This window comes from Protopterus annectens, chromosome 1.part2 (assembly GCF_019279795.1).
Source record: "Protopterus annectens isolate FY-2018-M chromosome 1.part2, PAN1.0, whole genome shotgun sequence".
NCBI classification, from domain to species: domain Eukaryota; kingdom Metazoa; phylum Chordata; order Ceratodontiformes; family Protopteridae; genus Protopterus; species Protopterus annectens.
The window spans coordinates 1,065,594,943-1,065,622,026 of NC_056727.1; the positions used below are offsets into that span (position 1 = coordinate 1,065,594,943).

Here is a 27,084-nt window from a genome sequence, read left to right on the forward strand (position 1 = left end):
TTGGTAACAGCTTAAGTATTCTGTATGGTCAAGATGAGTTGCAAAACCACAATTCAAGTTAAAGCAATTATATGAATTGTTATGCACATTTGCTTATATGAGAAAATCATCATGCTTCCCCTTGATGTTCAATATTGTGTATATCATTTATGACAAGTTAAAACAGTGATGCTATTATACACAAGTCCATGTTATTAAACTGAGTGTATATTGTCGATTTAATACTATTTGTTCAGAATATGACTGTTATATTCTGTGGCATTTCAGGTTCAGGCTTCTATTGTTTCTCTTGAACAACTTTGTCAGTTTGATATCATGTATAAAGCATTAGTTACCTTGGTAACCCCTTAAGTATTATATATGGCCAAGATGTGTTACAAAAACTACAATTCACGTTAAAACAATTACATGACTTAATATGCATATTTATTTATATAAGAAAATTATCATGCTTTCCCTTGATGTTCAGTGTAGTGTATGTTATTTATGACAAGTTAAGACAACAGTGTTATTATACACAAGCCTATGTTATTAAAACCTGTCTTTAATATCTAAATTCAGCAGACTGCTTCATCTTAGATGACAATTATATATTTTATGTCTAGATTTACTAAAATCATACATTACATAACTATTGTGTGTACTTTTTTGGCTGTTGCTTAATTATTTGAGACCACAAGCTGCAATGCTTATTATTATTATTATTATTATTATTATTATTATTATTATTATTATTATTATTATTATTATTACTATTATTATTGTCCAAGCATGTTTATACACTCCATAGACTTTAAATTATGAGACCCTTTTAGTTCTTATTTGTTATAAGTATATTTCCACCCTTACATACACACATATCAGTACTTCAAGCACTGGCAACAATGCCCATCCAGTTTTGCCAGAATACCATTCACTAGTTCATATGGTGTGTTTCCAGGCTGTTCTTAAAATATCCAAACCAATATTTGTCCTGTTCCATTTTTCCAGCCTGTTCCATGCACTGGCTACACTGCCAGTGAACCACTCAGTGCACCTTCCATTCCCACAGATATTTCCATGAAGGAAATCTGATGACTCTCTATCACTTCCCAGCAACCCCAAACACCCCTAGAATCAGCTATCCCCATATGCCAAACACTTCCGAGAAAGCTCACCTCCTGGACCATGGCAAAGGGTACGGCACAAGACCAAGTGCTCTTAGTCTTTCACGAAAACTCAGACTTCCACACTTATGTAAGTCCTCAATGTGTTTGGACCAAAATACATTTTAAATATAAAATTGCGCTTATTATTTATTTATTTATTTTTATCAAGAATCAACTTAATGAGCTAAACAAAGTGTTGGGAGACCATCAATATGTGTACATGTGGTTTAAAACAGCCCTTTTATTTTATATATATATATATATATATATATATATATATATATATATATATATATATATATATATATATATATATATATATATATATATATATATATATATATATTTTTTTTTTTTTTAAACCAAAACTTCATTGCCGAGAATCATCTCGGAGGCTCCTCAGAGCCTTTAACCATTATCGTCACTCTGTCTCTGTTAGCATAGCAACCTGGGAGCATCTGTTTCTGTTAGTGTGTCTGTGTACTGCATACAAGAGACTCGCAATGCACCTGAAGCAAAGCTTCACTTCACTGCATCTTCAAGCCTAAATTCCCTCCCTTTCAGTGAGGCAGCAGCCAGGAAAAGAATGGAGAGCAAACAGATAAAAAAAACTCCCAACAAGCCACCACAACAAGAGATAACATATTTTTCCAGCCTTCCCACCTCTCAATCAGCAGATGTGTAAACAAACAATTCTCTTCCAAAATATCCCAAATCACAGTTTTTTCCACCCCCTTCCCCTGGATCTAGGCTAAAACACCAAATGTCTCTTCCTAATACACAAGCATCAGTAAACCTCGATCACAAGCCACAACCCACAGCTTCCTGGAGATGAAAACGGCAACATACAACAGCTGCCAGACACAGCTGCATCCGCACACACCATGTCAGGCTTAATCAAACAGCACTCAAAGCTATGCTACCTGCCATATTGACATTAACTATGTTTAGACAGAATGATAATGACATTTGTACTAGCTGCCAGACACAGCTGCATCCACGCACACCATATCAGGATTGATCAAACAGCACTTGAGGCTATGCTACCTGCCATATTGATATTAACAATGTTTAGACAGAATGATAATGACATTTCTACTAGTTGCCAGACACAGCTGCATCCATGCACACCATATCAGGATTAATCAAACAGCACTCGTAGCTGTGATACCTGCAATAATTGATATTAACTATATTTAGACAGAATCATGATGACATTTATACTAAGAACTTGCTACTATTATTTAACCAGGATATACATGACATTTCTAAATCATACTTTAACTGAAGAAGGCATTAGTCACCATGACAACATTTTTTTTCAAAACACTCTACTGTTACTGCTATTATATATGATGTTAATTTGTTACATTTGAGTCTGAACTCTGATGAATGGTACCTTGTTGAATTAGTTAATTAATTACTTAAATTATTATAAGTAAAATCAATGAAAAATGAACAAGATAAGTATTCACTGAGTTCAAGTAGGGGAATAGAAACTTCTATGTTTGTATTATATGTTGCGTTGTTTGGCTTATATATAAAGTAAATAGTAACCCATCTCGACCTACCTTTGTTTGTGAAGAATTATTGGATTCTTTGAACATTCTGAATAAATCATTACTGTTTCTCAGTTGTTTAAGAAACCCTCATTTTTTTTAATAAAAACAGATGATAAGTGATGTACCATATCAGCTGATACTTTGAGAGATGTAGTTGTAAGAGTTATTTTTTTGGGGCAGCTATCTTGGAATCAGTTTTTTGTTTCTTCTTTTTAGCATCAGTCCAAGGATTTGTTTCTTTTATTCTTTTAAGAGTAGGGGCCATCCATTCCATTTCTTCTGGTATAGACACTATGTTGTTGTTTTTGATGAATATAGTAGCTTCTTCTAAGTCATTAAAGGTTCTCATCTCATTGGCAAAAAGTATTTTTTTCTTGGCTGGAAAGGTCAGCTGTGGTTTAATGTTGTTTTGTTTCAACAGTTTTATTATTGGCCAGACTTTTTCCTTTGTTCTAGTATTCTGAAAGAATAATTATTGTCAAACCTTATCAGGCTTTGATTGTATTTTAGGGGTTATTTTCTCTGAGCAGATTTTAATATTAGCTCCTTGTCCAGAAATGATAAAAAAGTATAACTCTGGATCTAGGTGGAGTAATTGTTGAGTTAGAAGCAGGTTTCCTCAGTGCTCTATGCGCCCTTTCAATTCCAAATGAAAATCCCTCTTTCATCTCTAAAAATTCAGGAATCCAGGTTGTTAAGAATGAAATAATGTCTTCACCTTCAGTGTTTTCAGGCAGACCAAAGATCCTTATGTTGTTTCTCCTTTCCATATTTTCTAAGTCATCTATTTTGTTAAGCAGCCATGTATTCTGTTTAAGCAGAAATTCATTTTGGAATTCTTCTTCTTTGAGTCTCCCTTCAATGTCATTTAGAGAAGTCCCTATATGTGTTATTTTTGTATGGTGTTGCTGTAATAGTTCCTTAAAAGTATCAGTCTGTTTTTGAGAATTTAATCTGAGGTTTTCTAAGTCATTTTAAAGTCATCCATCTTCACAGATAGTTCCTATAAGGTTGATGTCATTACCTCACTACAGCCAAGTGATGTCTCCAGCTGTTTCTGTAGTTACCTCCTACTGCGCCTCTAGGCATCAAATATTGCTTGTTCATGTTTGCATTAATAATTACAAAACTATGCTACATACAAGGTATCAGAACATTTTATCTTAAGTATACATGATGGCAAACACAATTGTATTGATATATGACCTCTGTCAGTTATTTTGATAGAACTGTAATGTGATAAATTCATGTTTTTTAAAGGCTGAGGGCGCACCCACTAGGAGTTAAAGGTACACACTCAAGAGAGCTCTGCTGGAGAGAATGAGTTAATTGCAGTTCTTTTTTCAAAGCAGCATCTGCATGAGAATTCCTTGAATTGTTCATATTCAGTGACTCAATATATCTCCAAGTTACTTGACAGAAAAATTTTTGTACATCTCCACCAAAATTGATATTTATGTAGCTTACTAGTTTATCTATAGATTTTTGATATTTTAAAATTGAAAATAATAATTTTTTCCTATATTATTATACTAGTTTATGGAGCTCTCAAAATTCACTGCTCTCAGTTGGCCATCTAGGCTCTGCCTCAATTCTAATTTCTGTGTGAGTCACAGAAGACAGAGCTGTGGTCTCTTTCCTAGTTAAATATGCAATTAAAAGCAGAATGGGCTTTGTGTGTGGTCTAAACTGTTGTAACTGTTAGGTATGATGACCTAGATATATTATGAAGCATGTCTTTATCTTTTTACTTATTCATTCACTCCTGCATTCATTCATTTATTTAGTCATTTATTTATAAGGGGCTTAATGCTGAATTATTTTACCTGATTCCATAACCAAACCATTTGCTTGCTTAAGCCTAGAAGGGTCTACTACATTATATTTAATAGTAGAGTTTACAATGACAACAGATAAAGGTTCAAATTGTACACTGGAACCAAGTTGCCATGCAGTACTTATCTGTACCCAAGAATCTAGTTTGAAAGCAACTGTATACTTTATAGATTATATCACATACTTTCAACATATACCGACAGGTACATATATAAATTATCTCTGACTCATTTAAGTGTACATAAATTACATTTGTCTGCAGCAGTGTTACTACTTCTGACCAAAGAACACTGGAATTTAGCATTTAATGCAATGTACACTGCACCATGCAAATATGACAGTTGTGACACAGGATTACATGCTCTCCCCTCTTAGGACAAAGCAGCTAATGTCTGACATATTTGTATTTATTTGTTTTTAATTTAACTGGGTAGGGAGGCTGGTCCATGAGCCCTTTTAAGCCACAATCCAGGTGCAAATCATGTTACACCTAAGATCTCTGTTTACTGTTAATAATATACAGAAAAATTAAATCATACAGAGATACTGATTGGAATAATAAACATTAGTTATGAGCTAAGCAAACATAAATGACAGCTTAATTATTTATCTATTCATTCATTTATTCACTTGTTCATTTATTTATATTTGTTGACCGGGTAAGTGGGCTGTTCTATTGACCCCTTTCAGCCATTACTAAGGGTCACAGAGTAATATGACTGAGCAATTAATTGTGGAGAACATACAATAAACTTACAATATATACTTGAGTAGTCAATTGCAATGAATAGAACTTAACTGATCAGCACCAGTCTTGATTTTACTAATCAATTGCAAATATTGAAATTTGCTGATACTGATTCTTCTTTGACATGAATTAGGTTGCTCACTATAATGAATGTCAGGGCCCCTTTTTTCCCAGACAGAGAGTTCTCATCATAGTAATTGCTGCACAATAGCCCTAGAAGTATGGCTGCCTTGCAGTTCACTGGTTCATAGGTTCATAGGTATATACTGGGCTAATGACCATTGAGGTCTTTATAAGATTAGCCATTCAATCCAAGTGTATCATATAAGTTATTGTGCCTTAGAAGTTATTTTAAGAGATGTATGTTAGGGCATGATTTAATGTCTGTCTCTGTCCATCAGAAACATAGATGTCAGACCAGGAGTGAATTTCTGATTTCCCACCCACTGCTCCAGGTTGCACTTGAATAAGGGTAGGGAAGGGCTCTGTTTACATGAATGGGAAGCGTATTCCAGAGAATGAGAATTCTGTGAGTTACATATGTGTCCCTCCAGTATATCCCGTTTAGGTTGCAAGCAAAGTTTAAATCCTTAGATCTAATAGTTCTGGTGCTGTTCATTTTGTGGATATGTAAAAGGTCAATCAGAGAGGGATCCAAGAATGCCTTCTATGCCGGGCATAAATCACCTCTCAGCAGTCTGTAAGAGACAGGCTGTAGAGATAAAGCTTTGAGGCAATCTGCATAGGATATTATGTTTACACCCTGTGTTTTTTTTGTGAGGAACCTCTGTGAATGCTCCGGCCGTTGCATATGCCTGGTGAGATACATAAGAAGGGGGCATTATACTTAATGATGGGCCTGATGATGGCTGAGTACAGTGGTGCATTGCCTGGCATGGACCTAGATTCCATGCGTTTCTTACAAGTTAAGTGACATAGCATGATTATTTTACAACCTTTGACACATGTTGTTCAAAAGCCATGTTACTATCTACATGAGTCCCCAAATCCCCGTGTCTACTTTAACAGGTGTTTTATCAATGAGGTAGTTTTCCTGGATGGCTGACTTTCCAAAAGTTACTATTGTGCATTTCATGGCATTTAGTTTAGTTTGTCATTGGTTATTTGTCTGTGTTAAGCCCTCCTGTAAGATATTAGCATCTTGGGGGTTTCTATGATTGTTCTTAGCTTGCAGTAATCTGCAAACTTGGCAAGCCAAAGACCCTTAACATTTGCCTTGACTGCCAAAAAACAGATGCCAAAGAAGAGTAGACTTGGACCAAGCACAGAGTCCTGGGGGACCCACCGGTGACCAGCCTCTTTGTAGAGGTGTTTTTTCCAATCTTAACTTCCTGGAGCCTGTCTATGAGCCAGCAGGCTATCCAGTGAGTTACATAGGGGTTTATTCCCAGTTCCATGACCTTGTTTACAATGCCCATGTGGATATTGTATCAAATTCCTTAATTAGGTAAAGGTAGACATTATGCACTGTTTTTCCCACTTCCAGTGCCTTGGTGACCTTCTCAAAGAAGTCCACCAGGTTTAGTAGGCATGACCTGCCTTTGATGAACTCAAACTGGGATTGGTCCAATATCTATAGGTTCCTATGTTATTGTTAATAATTTCCATGATAATTCTTTCCATGGCTTTGCATATGAGATTAGTCAGACTAATGGGGCTGTAGTTCTCAGGATCTGTTGATGGTTTGCCCTTGTGCAGAAGGATGTCTATTGCAGTCTTTCATTCACATGGCATGAAGCCTATCTTGAGGCTATGGTTGAATACTGACAACAGTGGCCCTGATAGGTCACATTTCAGGTGATTTAGGAAGGCATCTTGGGATATTATTGGGGCCCATCAAAGCTGTATTCTATTCCTTAGGGAGCACATCTAAAGTCTGCTACCTAGTTGGAGGGCTTATTTTAAATGGCATTTCCTGGGGGTCAGCTGGGGCTGGGGGAGTTTAACATTGGAGCTGAATGTGTCAGCCAGAAGATTCCCTATATATCCAGTTCTGTGAAAGTGTCTCCATTTACCAACAGTTCAGTACATTGCTGTGTGCTGCCTTTGAGGTTTCAGACACAGCTAACAAAGGCCTTATGTTTGCCCTTGGCTTGAGATGCTATCTTTAGCTCATAATTTCATTTTTAGACTTATTTAGTCCTCTTAGTTGTCTATACACTTCAAAGAGAGGTTTTTTAATCTTGTTTGTTGTTACACTTCCTAATTTAAGCTATGACATTTTTTTCTTTTGTTGTACAACCTGTTTAATTTGTTTAATTTTGAAGTCCACTAGGGTGTTGTTCTTTTTTTTTTTTTTTTTTTTTTTTTTTAGTTTTGCGCCTTCCAGTAGGCACAGTAGCCTCTCTGCATTCACTCACATGGTTGTACAGAATTTCTGTGAATAATTCTGAATAGGCTGCTGTGGGCTTGAAATTTTGACAGGTTATCACTTAATAAAAAGTAGCTTGCCTTGGACTAGTTTCTAACTGTTACTGGGTTTGCTGGCGTTGCAGACTTGATTCTTATTTCAAAGGAGACTGCTTTGCAGTCTAACCTTACCAGAGAGGACAATACACTGGGGGGGGGGTGCAGCTCTCCCCCATAATTGTGAGTACCAGGTATAACATATTTGCACCTCTGCTAGATGAATGCACTAACTTGTCTGGGTATTTGTGTTTACATATTCTCGGAATCTCTGTGACAGCAAATTTGGGGTTATTCCCAAATTATAGAGGGGTAACTAAAGTTCCCTATGAGTATGAGTATTAGAGGACAGGATTAAATGAGCTACTTTCTGTCCTCATGGTACAAGATTTGATTCCTTACACATTCATTTGGCTACTGTGATTCTGAAGAATCACTTAAACAGACAGTGCTCCTTGGTCATCACAACAAGAGACAATTTGCAAAGTGGGTTTACCTGGCCAACAAAAAGTAAAGTCTTTTTCCAAGAATGGATTTATTCTGCTCCTATTCAGATTGTACTGACATCATATCTAAAAAGGATTAGTAAAATTGACTCAACAAGAATGGAGACGCAGCCTGGGTAGGTGCAGGCACAATGTGTGCATCTCTCTCATGCACTGAAGAATAAGTTACATCACCAATGATGATCACTTGTCAATGGGTTCAGAAAGCACCATAGGACAGGGACATTTTCAATGTTTGGTTAAATGTCAAGATTATATATTCATGTTGCATGCATCTTAGATACAATAATTACTAAATGGCCACATAGCAACTCCTTACCTTTCCTTACCAATATCCAGAGATGGTTTCTTGACAGGAGGTGATACAGGAGATTTGGAGTCATATCTGGAGTCAGTAGAATCTTTTCTGGAAAGATAAAAGAATGAATTTATTCTGCTCCTATACAGATTGTTAGTGACTTTGTATCTAAAATGGATTAGTAAAATTCACTAAACAAGAATTGGGAGCTGCAGGCACAACGTGTGCACAACATGTGCATCGTTCTCATGCACTGAAAAATAACTTACATCACCAAAGATGATCACTTGTCAATGGTTTCAGAAAGCACAGTAGGACAGGAACATTTTCAATGTTTGGTTAAATGTCAAGATTATATATTCATGTTGCATGCATCTTAGATACAATAGCTACTAAATGGCCACATAGCAACTCCTTACCTTTCCTTACCAATATCCAGAGATGGTTTCTTGACAGGTGGTGATACAGGAGATCTGGAGTCATATCTGTAGTCAGTAGAATCTTTTCTAGAAAGATAAAAGAATGAATTTATTCTGCTCCTATACAGATTGTTAGTGACTTTGTATCTAAAATGGATTAGTAAAATTGACTAAGCAAGAATAGGGAGCTGCAGGCACAACGTGTGCACAACATGTGCATCGTTCTCATGCACTGAAAAATAACTTACATCACCAAAGATGATCACTTGTCAATGGTTTCAGAAAGCACAGTAGGACAGGGACATTTTCAATGTTTTGTTAAATGTCAAGAGTATATATTCGTATTGCATACATCTTAGATACAATAGTTACTAAATGGCTACATAGCATCTCCTTACCTTTCCTTACCAATATCCAGAGATGGTTTCTTGACAGACAGTGATACAGGAGATCTGGAGTCATATCTGGAGTCAGTAGAATCTTTTCTGGAAAGATAAAAGAAAAACAATTGCAGAAGGATCCCCCAGATAAAATGTTTGTTACTTCTTAAATCAAAGAAGAATGTATTGCTTTACCTCTTGGTACTATGATGTTATATATGCTAGCCTGTCAATGTATGATTATGCTCTATACACTAATAATAATAACATACTAACAGTGCAGCTTGCATTCATGCCCAATAAATGTCCTTTCCACAGTGACCTGTCTATCCATATTTTAAGGATGATTTAGATGCTTCATTTAACAACCATACCATATTCCTGATATATACCTGACTGTAATACAATATAAAGCTGTCTTACAAGAATACACCTTTATAGAGTCATAGGGAGTTACTCTGTGTGTGGTCCAGGGGATCACTGATGACCCTCTTCCAGTTTCTCAATTACCATATAGCATTTCTAGTTAAGGGACCTGCTGAGAGTCAACACTGAATTCACATGAACTGAGAGACAGTATTAAACTCTGGACTACAAGAAACAACTCACTAACAGCTTATCACCTTAATCCTCTGTGCTAACTGCCATCCTTATGATAGTAAAAATTATGTGCATTTCCTTTTGCAATGGCTCAGTTCTTAACACAGAATAATGGTGGTAAGTTACAGGATTTAATATGCATAATGCATTACTGAGATTCTGCCATCCATTTTGGTAACAGAGAAGCTTGGTAACTGGACAGTGTGATAGTCCACCGACAGGGTTTCTTTCACACAGGTCAACAGTTTAGTCTTGACCTCCAGTCACTACCTGTGCATATGTGTGGAGAGTGCATATTCTCCCCGGGTCTATATGGATTCATGGGTTTTCTCCAAATACTCCAGTTTCCTTCTATCTTCCAAAAACACAGTGGTTGAGTTCCTACATTAAATAAATATGCGTGTTTATACATAGTTGTGTGTACATGTATAAGTGTGTGTGTGTTAGGGTTGCCACCTTTTCAAATGGCCAAAGTGGGACATTTTCGGGACATACATCAGATTTTACAGGATGACACATACCCACAGTCAGTAGAAAGGATAGAACTGTACTTTGTTGCATAAATAAAAGCTTAATCCTGTAGCAGTTTAGTTGCTTATTCTGTTTCTTGTAACATTTAGGTATTTTAGATACAGAAATAACTATTTTATGCAACTATTACATAAAATATGGGACATAATTATGTCCTACAATCTCAGGACATTTGCCATTGTTAATATATTTTGTCAGGAAACAACTGCCCAAAGAGGGACTGTCCCTCACAAAGTGGGACAGGTGGTAACCCTAGTGTGTGTGTGTGTGTGTGTGTGTGTGTGTGTGTGTGTGTGTGTGTGTGTGTGTGTGTGTGTGTGTGTGTGTGTATGTGTGTGTGTGTCTGATACACTATCAGATGCCACATTCATCAGGAGCCAGTGCATTAAAAAGTACACATTGACTCCTGAGTTATCAAAACCACTAAAATAAGTGCTCTCCCACACCATGACAAATTAATATATACTAACATTTAGGTTGAGCAATAGTACAAGTAAAGGAAAATCTCGCACGTACTTAAGGGCCAGGTGCCATCTCCTTACCTTTCCTTTCCAATATCCAGAGATGATTTCTTGGATATAGGAGATTTAGAATCATATTTGAAGTCTGTAGAATCTTTTCTGGAAATATAAAAGAAAACGCCTTCATAAGTATCCCCCAGATAAAAAAGTTTGTTACTTCTTAAATCAATGAAGACTGTACTGCTTTACCGCTCAGTACCATGGTGTTATAGATGCTAGCCTGTCAATGTATGATAATGCTCTATACATTAATAATAATAACATACTAACAATGTAGCATGTATTCATGCCCACTAGAATGACCTTTCCACAGTGACCTGTCTATTCATATTTTAAGGATGATTTAGTTGCTTCATTTAGCAAACATACCTGATATACACCTGACTGTAATACAATGTAAAGCTGTCTTACAAGAATACACTTTTATAGAGTCATAGGGCGTTACTCTGTGTGTGGTCCAGGGGATCACTGATGACCCTCTTCCAGTTTCTCAATTACCATATAGCATTTCTAGTTAAGGGACCTGCTCAGAGTCAACACTGAATTCACATGAACTGAGAGAGAATCGAACCCTTAACTACAGGAAACAGCTCATTAACAGCTTATTACCTTAATCCTCTGTGCTAACTGCCATCCTTATGATAGTAAAAATTATGTGCATTTCCTTTTGCAACGGCTCACTTCTTAACACAGAATAATGGTGGTAAGTTACAGGATTTAATATGCATAATGCATTACTGAGATTCTGCCCTCCACTTTGGTAACAGAGAAGCATAGTAACTGGACAGTGTGATAGTCCACTGTCAGGGTTTCTTTCACACAAGTCAACAGTCTAATCTTGAACTCCTGTCACTACCTGTGTTTGTTTATGTGTGGAGAGTCCATATTTGCCCCATGTCTATATGGATTCATGGGTTTTCTCCAAATACTCCAATTTCCGTCAACCTTGCAAAAACATAGTGGCTCAGTGCCTACACTAAATAAATGTGTGAATATACATAGTGGTGTGTACATGCATGAATGTGAAAGTGTGTGTGTGTGTGTGTGTGTGTGTGTGTGTGTGTGTGTGTGTGTGTGTGTGTGTGTGTGTGTGTGTGTGTGTGTGTGTGTGTGTGTGTGTGTGAGTGTGTGTGTGTGTGTGTGTGTGCACGATGCAAGTATATTTACAAAATATATTTTTGATATTATCTATCTATATCTATACATCTATGAAAATATATATGTGTATGTGTGTGTCTGATACACTATCAGATGCCACATTCATCAGGAGCCAGTGCATTGAAAAAATATGCATTGAGTGCTGAGTTATCAAAACCACTATAATAAGTGCTCCCCACACCATGGAAAATTAATATATACTAATATTTAGGCTGAGCAATAGTACAAGTAAAGGAAAATCTCGCACGTACTTAAGGGCCAGGTGCCATCTCCTTACCTTTCCTTTCCAATATCCATAGATGGTTTCTTGGATATAGGAGATTTGGAGTCATATATGGAGTCTGTAGAATCTTTTCTGGAAAGATAAAAGAAAAAACTTTTATAAGGATTCCCCACAGAAAATGTTTATTACTTCTTAAATCAAAGAAGAATGTACTGCTTACCTCTCAGTACCATGGTGTTATAGATGCTAGCCTGTCAATATATGATAACACTCTGTACATTAATAATAATAACATACTAAGAATGTAGCATGCATTCATGCCCACTAAAATGTCCTTTCCACAGTGACCTGTCTCTCCATATTTTTAAGGATGATTTAATTGCTTCATTTAACAAACATACCACATACCTGATATAAACCTGACTGTAATACAATGTAAAGCTGTATTACAAGAATTCACCTTTATAGATTCATAGGGAGTTACTCTGTGTGTGGTCCAGGGGATCACTGAGGTTTTCTCTAAATACTACAGTCTCCTCCTACCACCCAAAAATATAGTGGTTGATTGCCTACACTAAATAAATGTGTGTGTATATATATATATATATATATATAGCTGTGCATACATGTATGAATGTGTAAGTGTGTGTGTGTGTGTGTGTGTGTGTGTGTGTGTGTGTGTGTGTGTGTGTGTGTGTGTGTGTTTGTGAGTGTGGGTGTGGGTGTGTGCACATATTTGTGATGTATGTATAGTTAAGAGATATATTTTTGAAAATCAGCTGCCCACTAGTTCGAAACCACACCTTAAAGAACATCCATTTATACGAAGCACAGGTGTGCGAATAATGACATGCGGTAACATTTATAGATGTAAACGCTACTAGTAACACAGGAGACATATAGAGAATCATGTACATTCTACTAACACTATGCCATGCCATAATTGTAACCAATGTACTTCTATTAATATTGGCACTGAATTTAAATTACCTTTGTCAGGCAAAGTATTTAAATTCACAACTGGTACCACATGCAGGACGGCAAATGTTATATATTTAGCTCAGTGCTCCTCCTGTACTGCTTTCTATATTGGTAAAACCAATAGACAACTGAGAGAAAGGATCAGGGAGCACAATTACAGCATGAGAATAGGTGATGAGAGGAATGCATTAGCCAAACATCATAAAGCAAAGGGCCCCATGCATACGTTTAGCTTTTTTGTAATACAGACAGTGGGTATTAACTCTAGGGGTGGTGACTTAGAAACTCTCACCTTAGAAATGGAAACAAAATGGATAATTAGATGTAAGGCAGATTGCCCCCCAGGCCTTAACGATAAAATTAGTCTATATCCATTTCTGAAGAAAAGAAGACTTAAGAGGGCAATAAAGAAATAATATTTGAAGTTTATATATTTTTAAGGGTATTGTCTCCACCTACGAGTAAGTTATGTTATTGTCCAACCATTATTCTACCTTTCATACAGGTATCACAACATTAATATGGGAGTTGTATGAATTTACTGTTTAAGGATTGTATTGTTGTTTAGTTATTATGTGTTTATTTATCAACACAATAGGTTTAGTGTATATATATATGCTTTCTTTATATGAGTTTTACATATCTATAAAAATGTTATATAGGACTTCTCACCATGTTTTGTACTGCCATCTAGTGGATGCATTGGGAACTACAAGAGTTAGTAAGGAAAATTGATAGAATCTTTATATATGTTCCTACACTTTCTATGTTTTTATATATATATATATTTTAATGCATACATACACTCTATATACTGACTCATGAACTAATGTTGAGTATATTTTTTAGAAAATACATTTTAAATACATATATTCTTCACAAAATGTTTTAATTGTATATTTAATTATTTAATTGCCTTGTGTATATAAGGACTGTGCTTGTTTTACTCATTTGTACAGTCTGATGAAGCCCTCATTGGGTGAAAGCGCTTACTGAATAAAGGAAGCTCCTACTTCGTGAATATTGTGTTGTGTCGTTGGATTACGTTACATATAGTACTTTCTGTTGTAAGTAGTCTTTGAATTGAAATAGCAAGCTTCAGCGTTCCGTTTGAGACTTGTTTGAATTTTACGTATATAATTCTGGAACGCTGCACCTCCGGTGGATCTTTTGTTGCTGTTTCTGCTACTAGTAACACGTTTAATGGAAAATATCACCAATATGGCGAATATGGTAACCTCCGCAGCAGGAATCTTAGGGAAAGTGTATAACACTGTCACGTCAAGAAAAGGAAAGCAGCTACTAGTTGTGGAAGGGTTTCTGTACTACCTTGAAAAGTGTAGCAAGAGCAGAAAGTACTAATGCTGTAAGCACAAAATTACGGGGAAATACAAGGGAAGAGCTATAACAAATGCCACTACTGTTGTAGAAGAATTGGCTAAGACTGTGGAACATAACCACCCCAGAGACCCTAGCAATATTGAAAGATATGTTGTTTGCCAAAATGTTAAAGAACGAGCTGCTGTGTCTAGAGATTCTGCTTGCCTCATAGTAGATGTTGCGTTAGCATCCACTTCCCTTGACTTTGACCTGCAATGCCAAGTAGGAAGTCCATGTTGCAGCAAGTGAGACGAGCTCGCCTAAAAAGCAGAGGTAGACAAGCATCATGCAGGGCTGTAACTTTGTAAGATGTTACTGCTGAAGAGTTCCCTTTAAAAACTGACCTATTTCTGCAGAAAACATTAAGCGACTCTGCCACAGAAAATATCATGGTGCTATTTACAACAAAGCAAAATCTCGTAGATTTATCCAAAGCTATTTGGTTAATGGATGGCAAGTATTTTGTGAAACATAAGCATTGCAGGCAGCTATAAACCATACATGCGTTTATAAAGTGTGGACCATACAGTAAGTCTGTTCCATTAGTGTATTGCCGTATGGCAAAGAAATCACTAAAATCCTACAATTACCTTTGGACTGGCTTACTCAGTCTACTATCTGCAGAACAACTTGCGTACCGGGTATCCTATATATTATGTGACCTTGAGATCGCCACACTAAAAAGCATTAAATGTAACATACAAAATGTAACATCTAAAGGATGCTTTTTTCACTTCTGCTGTAACCTGTGGAGGAAGATTCAAAGTCTCGGGTTGGGCAGTTTGTATAATACATGTATTCGCTTTCAGCTAGCAGTTAAGAGATTGGCTGCTCTTGCTTTCATTCAAGAAGATGGCGTAGTAACAACATTCCATGACTTAAAAAAGAATTTCCCAGTTGAGGGTGAACATCTACTCCGATATTTCATGGAGTGGTATGTCTTGGGTAAACCACATAAGTTCAGCACTCGTCATGTCACACAGTTCAGGTTTCCTCCTCTGTTCCCTATACCCTTTTGGAACATTGCAATTCTGAATGAGCTTTGTTTGCTAAGGACACAAAATAGTGTTGAGGCTTGGCATCGCCATTTTAAGTGCTTACTAGGCAAGCATGTGTCTGATATAGGAAGCGTGATGTCTACAATTGCAAGAGAACAGAACAGAGTGGATGAATTGCGTATACGTATGGTTTCTGGGTGCCCTCCTTCTCCGAAAAAGAGTCTTGCTAAGACGGGAATGTCAGTTCAAAACTATTCTGGAACACAGAGATGAGTACACTAATATAGAATTCGTAAAGACTACCTCCCATTTATTGCAGATGTAATTCCCTTCATGTATATACGTTTGATCAATTGTACTGGACTGAATTTCACTTCACATCGAGTACTGTGCAGCACTACAAATCACTTCTCGTTTCACTATTTAAATGTACAGCACATAAAATCACTTTGGAGATGTTATAGGCAGCTGCTGCTGATCAGAGCTGACCTGTTTTACGTTTTTTCATTCAGGATTTGGGTTATTTCACTCGCCTTGAATATTTTCAGTGTAATGTGATTCCATCAAGTGTAGTTTCGTTCAAGTGTGGTTTCGAACTAGTGGGCAGCTGATTTTCACTTTCGTTCTTCTGTTCTTTCATTCTATGGTAGTAGATCCATATATACACACATATATATATTTTATATATATATATATATATATATATATATATATATATATATATATATATATATATATATATATATACACACATACACACACATATATATCTGTCTATATTAGAACATCGACTTTTTAAAATGTTGAATGTTCTAATATCGACCCCTATTCAGTGAACGCTGACAATATCGAACATGCAGAACAGCAAATTTTTTCCCAGGGATAAAATTTGCTGTTCTGACACACATACACACAACACAAGCACACCAAACAAACAGCAATCCACACACATTCACCTAAAATCCTACATCTAACCATACACTAAACTGTACATACACCACTAGCTATCTACTTACCTTAACTCAAACCCTAACCCTAAGATCCATCACTTTCGCACACTCACCTTACCCGCACCCTAATGCTAAATCACCTACCCCGGCATAACCCTCATGTCCACACAATCACACACTTACCTGACCCACACCCTAACCCTAACTCACCTACCCTGCACCCTAAACCTCACGTCCACACAATCACACACTTACCTGATCCCAACCCGTAACTTTCCATTACAGGGCTGAAAATAGCGAAGCTACAGGAACGGCCAACCAAATTCCTTCCCTAGGAAGAAATTTGGTGTTCTGCAGCTTTGCTATTTTCACCGTTTGCTGAATAGGGGTCAATATTAGGACATTTGAAGTTATGAAATGTCTATGTTCTAATATAGACCCCAAATATATACATATATATATATATATATATATATATATATATATATATATATATATATATATGTGTGTGTGTGTGTGTGTGTGTGTGTGCATCTGATACACTACCAAATGTCACATTCATCAGGAGCCAATACATTGAAAAAACACACATTTACTCCTGAGTTATCAAAACTACTATAATAAGTGCTCCCCCACACCATGGCAAATTAATATTTACTAACATTTAGGTTGAGCAATAGTACAAGTAAAGGAAAATCTCACTGTTAACTCCTTACCTTTCCTTTCCAGTATCCAGAGATGGTTTCTTGGATATAAGAGATTTGGAGTCATATTTAGAGTCTGTAGAATCTTTTCTGGAAAGATAAAAGAAAAAAAAATCTTCATAAGGATCCTCCAGAGAAAATGTTTATTACTTCTTAAATCAAAGAAAAGTGCACTGCTTGCCTCTCAGTATGATGGTGTTATAGATAATAACCAGTCAATGTATGATAATGCTCTATACACCTAATAATAATAACATACTAACAGTGCAGCATGCATTCATGCCCACTAAAATGTTCTTTCCATAGTAACTTATCTAGCCATATTTTAAGGATTATTTAGATTCCTCATTTGGCCACCATACCACATTCCTGATATATACCTGATTGTAATGCAATGTAAACCTTTGTTCTAAGAATGCACATTTATACACTGATAGAGAGTTACTATCCTTATGGTACAGGAAATCATTGAGGAGCCTAGTCCAATTTCTCAATGACCCAGATAAGCCCTGGTTGCACACATGGAGGCAGATAGAATCAAATGCTGGACTATAGGAGCAACTCATTAACAGCTTATCACCTTAATCCTCTGAGCTAACTGGCAGACTAATGACAACAGCATGTATATGCATTTCCTTGTGACATGGCTCAAATCTTAACACAGAGCAGTGATGCTTTACTGAAATTCTGCCATCCACTTTGATAACAGAGATGCATAGCAAGTAGACAATGTGATCGTTCATTGTCAGGGTCTCTATTGCATATGTCTGCAGTCTAGTCTAGAACTCTAGTCACTGTCTTATGTTTCTGTCTGGAGGGTGCATATTCCTGCATAACTTATATGTATTCATGAGTTTTCTCCAGATACTCTAGTTTTCTCTTACCTCCCAAAAACATAGTGGTTAATTGCCTTCACTGAATGGACTTGTCCATTTGCATATTTCTGACTACATGTATGGATATAGAAAGAGACACACAAGCCACAAGCGCACACACACACACACACACACACACACACACACACACACACACACGTAGGGAAGTAGGGTCTGATACTCTATCAAATATCACATTCATGAAGAGCCAATGCATTGAATAATACACACTGACTCTTGATCTATTAAAAACCACTACTATTACTGTTGTCCCACACAACAGTAACTTAATATATACTAATTCTGAGGCTGAACAACAGTCCAGGTAAAGGGAACTCACTCTTACTGCGTTGTTCCACAACTCCATAGATGGCAGCCTCGCTGCAACACTATGTATCAGCAGTGCTGAAACACAAAACACAGCTCAACTTCCTAAACCCGTGAACCCCTCACTACCCCCCGTAACAAAACATCTACAAAAGAACACCACTCAGTGAAATGGTAGCATTACAAAATTTGACAGATCACATTTCATTCTATGAAAGCATCATCATTTGGCAAACTGAGTGTACCTATACATTCACGGTCAACTTTGTAAACCTGCTGCAGGCAGTGATATGCAGAAACACAGGTATATTAATGGTGAAATGAAAAACAATGCATTTTGGCTTGGCTCAGTTAATAATTACACTATTTATACAATCCTTAGAGGTACTTCCACCATTTTATTTTTGTGTCAGACGGGATCAGAACCATGCAACCCTTCTAGCAAATAGGCCAACAGTTATAGTTCACAACTATAGGCCTCAGAAGGCCTCATTCCACTTCTGTACACAACTTCTGCTTCATATTTTCCTTCATACCACATCCATCACAGGCTCCAACTGGGCCAGCCAACTCTTTGATCCATGAATCTTCAGATATAGCCACTGCTCTACCCAAGAATTATACAGGCTGCAGCCTTTATACACCACAAATTGGCAACTGGTGTCTTATTATTCTATCTAGCATAACCAATATCTAATTAATAAATGTAAGAGCTCAAAGACACAATAATTATTTAAAGGTATATTCCTGATTTTCCATAAAGAAGAAGTCACAACTACCTCGCTCCCAGAAAAAAAAATCTTTGTTTTGGACTCATACAAATGGGTCGTAAGACATGTAGAAACCATTAGCCAGTCCAAGTCCATGCATGACAGCATACTGGAAGGGTTGGATGGATAGTGCCCAACAGCATAACTTTATATTGCCATCGTGTTATTTATTCAGCCACTGTAGTGAGGTACTGTCTCTAGGTTAAAGTGCCTGCCAAATTGTTAGTACTTTATGGAATAGAAGGCCCACTTCAAAGTCATCCTTTCCCTTTCAGTTGCTGAGTGTTTTTTTTCTCTGCATTGCCTACTTTTTTGACTAATGTCCCACAATGGTTGTTCCTCATAGTGGATATCCTGGGATAATAAAGCTCTCAAACCTACTACTGCTCTACACAATGTACATCCTCAGGAGTCACCAGTATACAAGTTCAGGAAATTATAACCTTCAGTTCATGAAATGCTCTGTCTGCTTCAAGTAGCCATTGCACTTTGATAGGAGATTTTCTTTAAAATTTGCAAAGGACAGGCAATAATTGCAAAATGAAGTACACATTTTCTGCAGTCCCCAGATAGTACAAGAAAAGCGTTCACCTGTATTTTTTGTAAAGATTATAGGCCAATTTTTATATCCTTTCTTTGTTTTCTAGTTGTGTTTTTACCACCTCTCTTCCTATAAGGTATCCAAATAGTTGACTTCCACCATTAAAAATTAAAAATAGTGTGGGAAGAAATAGCCAGGGAATTGTTATGGCTAGGCTTGTATAGGCCCTAGGGCTGATAGCCTAGTACCAGCCTATGAACATATGAACCTATGAACTTTTTTTTCAGCACTCACAGATTAGCCTAATTGTTCTACAGGTTCTAACACAGTCTGTACTTTTGGGAAATTAGAGTCCCAGTCATCTGAATGGCTGTCCGTGTCACCTAAATATTCACTATATGCGTATTATGATTTGGAGTTTCAATACTGTATCCATGAGTATCTGAAAGGTGGTTAGAGCTCCAGTTAAGCCATATGCTAGCATTGTGTAATGAAATAAAACATCAGGGGTTACAAAAGATAATTTTTCTTGAGTTAAGGGTAAGGCAGCATCTGTCACTACCCCTTTTTCAAGTCTAATGTTGTTAAGAATCCTGCTTTCCCTAGATTCTCTACTAGCTTTTGAGTTCTGGACAAAGGATTGCTATCTAACTTTGAAATCCTACTCAGCTTTCTAAAATAATTATACTATCTGATACTACCGAAAAGCTTATAGAATACAAACACTGGGCTGCAACATTCACTCTATGACTCTGCTGCTACTCCAAATAGGAGGGGTTTTTGTTTTGTTTTTCTTTTTTTTTTTTTTTACTAATTTCTTTGATGCTGGTACTTTGTAAGGTTTCAGACTAATCCTGATTCCAGGTGCTGTCTTCATCTTATGTTTTATCAGTTTAGTTTTTCCAGGCATTTCTGAAAATATTCCTTTTATTCTTATATTTCCTGCTTTTATACTTTTGACAAAGATTCCGTAGCTGTACCACAGGACAACATTATCTAGTCTCTCTTATACGTATTTTAGATTGCAAGCTAACCATAGAACATTCTGCTGCTTTCCATGTCTTTAATATATTAATATGATAGATTTACTCTGTCTTCCACTTAGGTTGGCAAATTTCACAGTTCACACTGCCTATAGTCTTTTAGTCACCTTAGTGGGTCTTTTCCACTTACCCAAAATTAGTTTTCAGTTGAAGAAAGTAATACTAATACCTGATCCCTGGGTTAAATTCTGTAATTCAGGCATGAATGTGCTTCTTTCAGATTTGCATAACCGGCATGAATATATTCTATAAAACTAATAATGTTCTATCACAGTTTTTAGTGTTGTTTTCTCTTCCTCCTAAGCCTCTTTAGAAATTTCAAGCAGACGTTTGACATTTCTGCCATACAAGAGTTGAAATGGGGTAAATCCAAACAAAGCTTATGACATCTCTCTTATCATGAACAGCAAGTAGGGAAACAACTAGTTCCAGTTCTTACTACCTGTATCAGTGAATTTTATTCATATGAGTTTCAGTATATTATTGAACCTTTCTACTAAATTTCTCCAGCCCCACAGCAAAAGCAACTCAAGTGCAACTTTAATATTAAATAAAAAAGCACTCAGACACTCACTATGCAGATCATAGCATTATTTACTTGTTTTACTGTTTTTGTCTACTCAATATACAACAGACTTCATCAGAAATGCAAGCATAATTACATGCACACCTTTAAAACCTTTTCGTACAACACATGACTACATAAACCAATTCCTTAAAGTGACACTCAATTACTATACATAAAACTTCATTATTGCATAAACATTCATTCATGTTGTGTCTTTCAGCTTTTCCCGGTTAGGGGTCGCCACAGCGGAACTCCGGTCTGCTAATGATTGGCAGTAGATTTTTACGTGCTGGCTTGCCGGGCCTAATGCACAACCTTCAACAAAGGAATGCCCATTCACGCATGTCGCCACACAGAAGACGCTCTAACTGAGAATCAAACGGGCAACTTCTAACTGTGAGGCGACAACGCTACCGCAGCACCACCACAAAAATTGTTTCATTTAATACACGAAGGCTTCATTTATTACTTTGCTGTTTATTTCAAAAACCTTACTGTCCTCTTTAAAAAAATTGATATTAATAATGGTATTCAAACCAGGATTTCTGTCTGTAAAAAAAGTTGCCATTTAGCTTCAGTCTCCAACTTGTTAGTTAAAGCACCTACTCTTAGGTCACAATCTTCATGATCTATTACAAAAAATAAAAACATTTTAAAATCTTTGCAAGTCACTGAATGTCTGCAAAATGTGTTATTCTCACTTCTAACTTTAATTGCATAAATATGTTCTATAATAAGTTGGAAAAAAAGCTAGTTGTCATACCGATACAAAATGCTTCATACTCGAACATATTGTGACATACACTATTTGGACTTACAAGTATAATGAGGTCTACTTTCAACACTTTTACTAAACCCATTTAATACTAAATAAAGGATTCCATTAACAAATCAACCATTATTACATTCCCCTTATTACATTCCCCACATTTACGTCTACCCTTGCTTTTGTTGGTAATAGGTCTCTAAACTTTGAAATTAATTCCATCTAAAACAGGCATCAATGAATATTTCTTTCTACAAATAAAATCATTTTTTCACCTATTACCTTAAATAATTCACTATTACCTTTAAAATATTCCAATTACCACGATATATTTTAATAACTTTGTCTGCTATAAAATCTGCAATAAAGACTCTCTTACTTTTAACATCATTATCATAATTATTCTAAGTAGTATTTGCTTCGCTTCTTGCTATAATTTCAGTATTCACAAAATTACTTAATCTATTATGCTTGTAATTCCTATATGGGACACCTGCTTTCAAAACTGAATGATATTTCATTTTCCTAAGCTAAGTCACATAGATATTTTTATTATATTCTCTTTCCAAAAACATCTCAATAACAATATTAATTTCTTTCTCAAATATTACTTCACATGTGGAAAGGACAATATTCTGATCATCTGCCCTTCTGGTATATTCATTTTCATGAATATTGGATATGCACTCTTAAAACACAATTAGTTGCATAAGTTAATTTTCTAAATACAATACTGCTAAACGTCATACCACTTTTATCCAAACCATTTGTGATATCTCAGAAATTAACTGCATCACCTACTTCACCCTTGATAAATCTCAAAAATATAGTTTAATGATGCTTATGTTTCTGATGAACTCTATTGCATATTGAGTAGACAAAAGAGCTAAAACAAGTACATTTTCTTGTGGCTCACACATATTGAGTGCACTTTCTACTAAATTGTCAGTTTATGCATGATACACTGATACTTTTAACTGCTTAACCTTAAAGCACTGGCATGACTGATTCAACAACATTGAAATAAAGGATATGCTTTAATCAGTAATTATCTCGTTAGGGATACCCACTCTAGAGACTAACAGTACTAGTCCTCTGACAAGAGATTTTTTCTAATGGTACAGCTTCTGAAGTTTTCTTACAAATTCGTTATGACCAGTACATAGTGATCCTCATTACTAGACATTACTTGAAGCAGTTTAGTTTTTCCAGGCATTTCTGAAAATATTCCTTTTATTCTTACATTTCCTGCTTTTATACTTTTGACAAAGATTCCCTAGCTGTACCACAGGACAACATTATCTAGTCTCTCTTATATGAGTTTCAGATTGCAAGCTAACCATAGAACATTCTGCTGCATTCCATGGCTTTAATATATTAATATGATAGATTTACTCTATCTTCCACTTAGGTTGGCAACTGTCACAGTTCACACTGCATATAATCTTTCAGTCACCTTAGTGGTTCTTTTCCACTTACCCAAAAATAAGTTTTCAGTTGAAGATAGTAATACTAATACCTGATCCCCAGGTTAAATTCTGTAATTCAGGCATTCTTATTATAGACTTATTGTTGCATCTCTTGCAATTTCTGAATGTGCTTCTTTCATATGTGCATAACCGGCATGAACATATTCTCTAAACCTAATAATGTTCTATCACAGCTTTTAGTGGTGTTTTCCTCCTAAGCCTATTTAGAAATTTCAAGCAGACTTTTGGCATTTCTGCCATACAAGAGTTGAAATGAGATAAACCCAAACAAAGCTTATGACACCTCTTTTATCATGAACAGCAAGTAGGGAACCAACTAGTCCCAGTTCTTACTACCTGCATCAGTTAATGTTGCTCATATGACTTTTAGTACATTATTGAACCTTTCTACTACATTTCTCCAACCCCACAGCAAAAGCAACTCAAGTGCAACTTTAATACTAAATAAAAAAGTCCTTGGACACTCATTATGCAGATCATAGGAATATTTACTTGTTTTAGTGTTTTTTTCTACTCAATATACAACAGACTTCATCAGAAATACAAGCATAATTACATGCACACCTTTAAAACCTTTTTGTACAACACATGACTACATAAACCAATTACTTAAAGTGACACTCAATTACTATACATAAAACTTCATTATTGCATAAACATTCATTCAAACATTACAAAAATAGTTTCATTTAATACATGAAGGCTTCATTTATTACTTTGCTATTTATTTCAATAACCTTACTGTCCTCTTTTAAAAAAAATGATATTAATAATAGTATTCAAACCATGATTTCTGTCTGTTTGTAAAAAGAGTTGCCATTTAGCTTCAATCTCTAATTTGATAGTTAAAGCACCCTCTCTTAGGTCAGCATATTCATGATCTATTACAAAAAGTAAAAACATTTTAAAATCTTCGCAAGTCACTTAGTGTCTGCACAATGTATTATTCTCATTTTTAACTTTAATTGCATAAATATGTTCTACAATACATTTGGTAAAAAATCTAGTTATCATACCGATACAAAATGCTTCACATTTGAACATGTTGTGACATATACTAAATATTTGGACTTACAAGTATAATGAGGTCTAATTTTAACACTTTTACTAAACCTACTTAACACTAAATAAGGGATTTCATTTACAAACCATCCATTATTACATTCCCCACATTTATATCTACCTTTACTTTTGTTGGTAATAGGTCTATCAACTTTGAAATTAATTCTATCTAAAACAGGCATCAACAAATATTTCTTTCTATAAATATGATTATTTTTTCACCTATTACCCTAAATTATTCTGTATTACCTTTAATATTTTGCAATTACCACATATGATATATTTAATAACTTTGTCTGCTATAATATCCTCATTATCATATTTATTCCAAGTAGTATTCACTTCATTTCTTGCTATAATTTCAGTATTCACAAAATTATTTAATCTATTATGCTTGTAATTTCTATTTGGGACACCTGCTTTTAAAATTGAAGGATATTTCATTTTTTTTATTACATAATACTAAAAAAGTCACATGAATATTTTTATTAATTCTCTTTCCAAAAACATCTAAATAACAATATTATTTTTATTTCTCAAATATTAATTCACATGTGGAAAGGACAATATTGTGATCATCTGCCCTTCTGGTATATTCATTTTCATGAATATTGGATATACACTCTTAAAATGCAAGTAATTATATACGTTCACTTTCTAAATAGAATACTACTAAAAGTCATAGCACTTTTATTCAAACCATTTGTGATATCTCAAAAATTAACTGCATCACCTATTTCATCCTTGATAAATTGATACATCTCAAAAATGTGTAATGATGCTTGTGTTTCTAATGAACTCTATTGCATATTGAGTAGACAAATGTGCTAAAACAAATACATTTTCTTGTGGTTCACACATTGACTGCACTTTCTACTTAATTGTCAGTTTATGCATGATACACTGATACTTTTAACTGCTTAACCTTAAAGCACTAGCATGACTGATTCAACAACATTGAAATAAAGGATATGCTTGCATCAGTAATTATCTCGTTAGGGATACCCACTCTAGACACTAACAGTACTAGTCCTCTGATAACAGAGTTTTTGTAATGGTACAGCTTCAGAAATGTTCTTACAAATTCATCATGACCAGTACATACTGATACTCATTACTAGATATTACTTGTGGCTTCTCAATGTCCACAGCAATGCATTTAAACAGCACTTCTATAATAAACACTGGAATCAACAAATTCTTAAATTCAGAATGGGGTGTTGGAAAAGAAGCACAGCATTTTATATATATATATATATATATATATATATATACACACACACACACACACACATCAGCAAGCTTCTAAACAATGATCGGTTTAGAGTGAACACTTGTATGAGAGAACACTCAGAAAATGAACAGTTGGGGGAGTGGCCAAGATGGTGAGCAGTTAACAGCACTGATGTTTTAGCTCTGCTTCATTTTAACATCTCTGACAGGATTTTTACTAAAAATAGAACATTTCAAAACTTAATGGATTTATACTTGAACATCTGAAGGATTTACTACAAAAAAATAACAAGTTTGAAACTCTTTTAATTTCTTTTTCCTGTCAAGAAAACTAGAAAGAACGAATTGTCTCAGAATGATCCACTCTAAGCCCAGTGTACAGAGTGGTACAATGAAAAATGGCATACAGGCTATGCTAAGTAACATCAATTAGTTATCTGAAAAGACTGATACATTAGAAAGCAAAATTGACAATTTTAAAGAGGAATATAAAAAGCAAGTTGAAGCACTGAGTGAATCTTTTAAACAACAATAATACAAATCTCAACCATAGAAGAGGCAATGTCTGATTTTGATAGAAGATTGCTTAAAATGAAAATAACATTTTCTTCTGAAACAAAATAACTTATTCCTGGATAAAATAGAAGACCTAGAGAACAGATCTAGAAGGAATAATATCAGGATTTACAGGATTCCTGAAAAAGAAGAGGGAGACAGTATGATTCAATTCCTTAATACCTGGCTGCTAAAACTTTAAACCTGCCTAAAGCTTTTTCCTTTGGCATCAAAAAGGCATGTAGATCAATTTCCAACTCATCTTAAAAAAAAACACCTTCACCAAGGTCAGTGATCGTAAACTTTTCTCAAGTCAAGATAAGGATTTAGCCTTAAATGCCGCATGGACTAATTATCAAGGTTAAAATTAAATAAAATACTATAAGATTTGACAATGACTATTCAACATTAGTTTATGTCAAAGAGAAAACCATGTGTGCCACTTGCTAAATCTTAAAGAAAAACAATGTTAAAGTACAAATCT

The 27,084-nt window shown here is 35.5% G+C and overlaps 1 protein-coding gene across 4 annotated transcripts in view; it reads right to left on the reverse strand.

The window, feature by feature from the left end:
* Positions 1 to 27,084, reverse strand: part of LOC122792228 (transcription elongation factor A protein 3-like) — a 1,160,229-nt gene that overhangs the window by 374,203 nt on the left and 758,942 nt on the right. For 2 of the 4 annotated variants that reach the window (XM_044059974.1, XM_044059972.1), the window contains 6 exons: positions 17,383 to 17,460; positions 12,412 to 12,489; positions 10,998 to 11,075; positions 9,343 to 9,429; positions 8,945 to 9,031; positions 8,547 to 8,633 (listed from right to left, as the gene is read on the reverse strand). In XM_044059974.1, the coding sequence (XP_043915909.1) occupies positions 8,547 to 8,633; positions 8,945 to 9,031; positions 9,343 to 9,429; positions 10,998 to 11,075; positions 12,412 to 12,489; positions 17,383 to 17,460 (495 nt within the window). The remainder of the gene's footprint in view (positions 1 to 8,546; positions 8,634 to 8,944; positions 9,032 to 9,342; positions 9,430 to 10,997; positions 11,076 to 12,411; positions 12,490 to 17,382; positions 17,461 to 27,084) is intronic. The other 2 variants (XM_044059973.1, XM_044059975.1) reach the window with 2 other exon arrangements.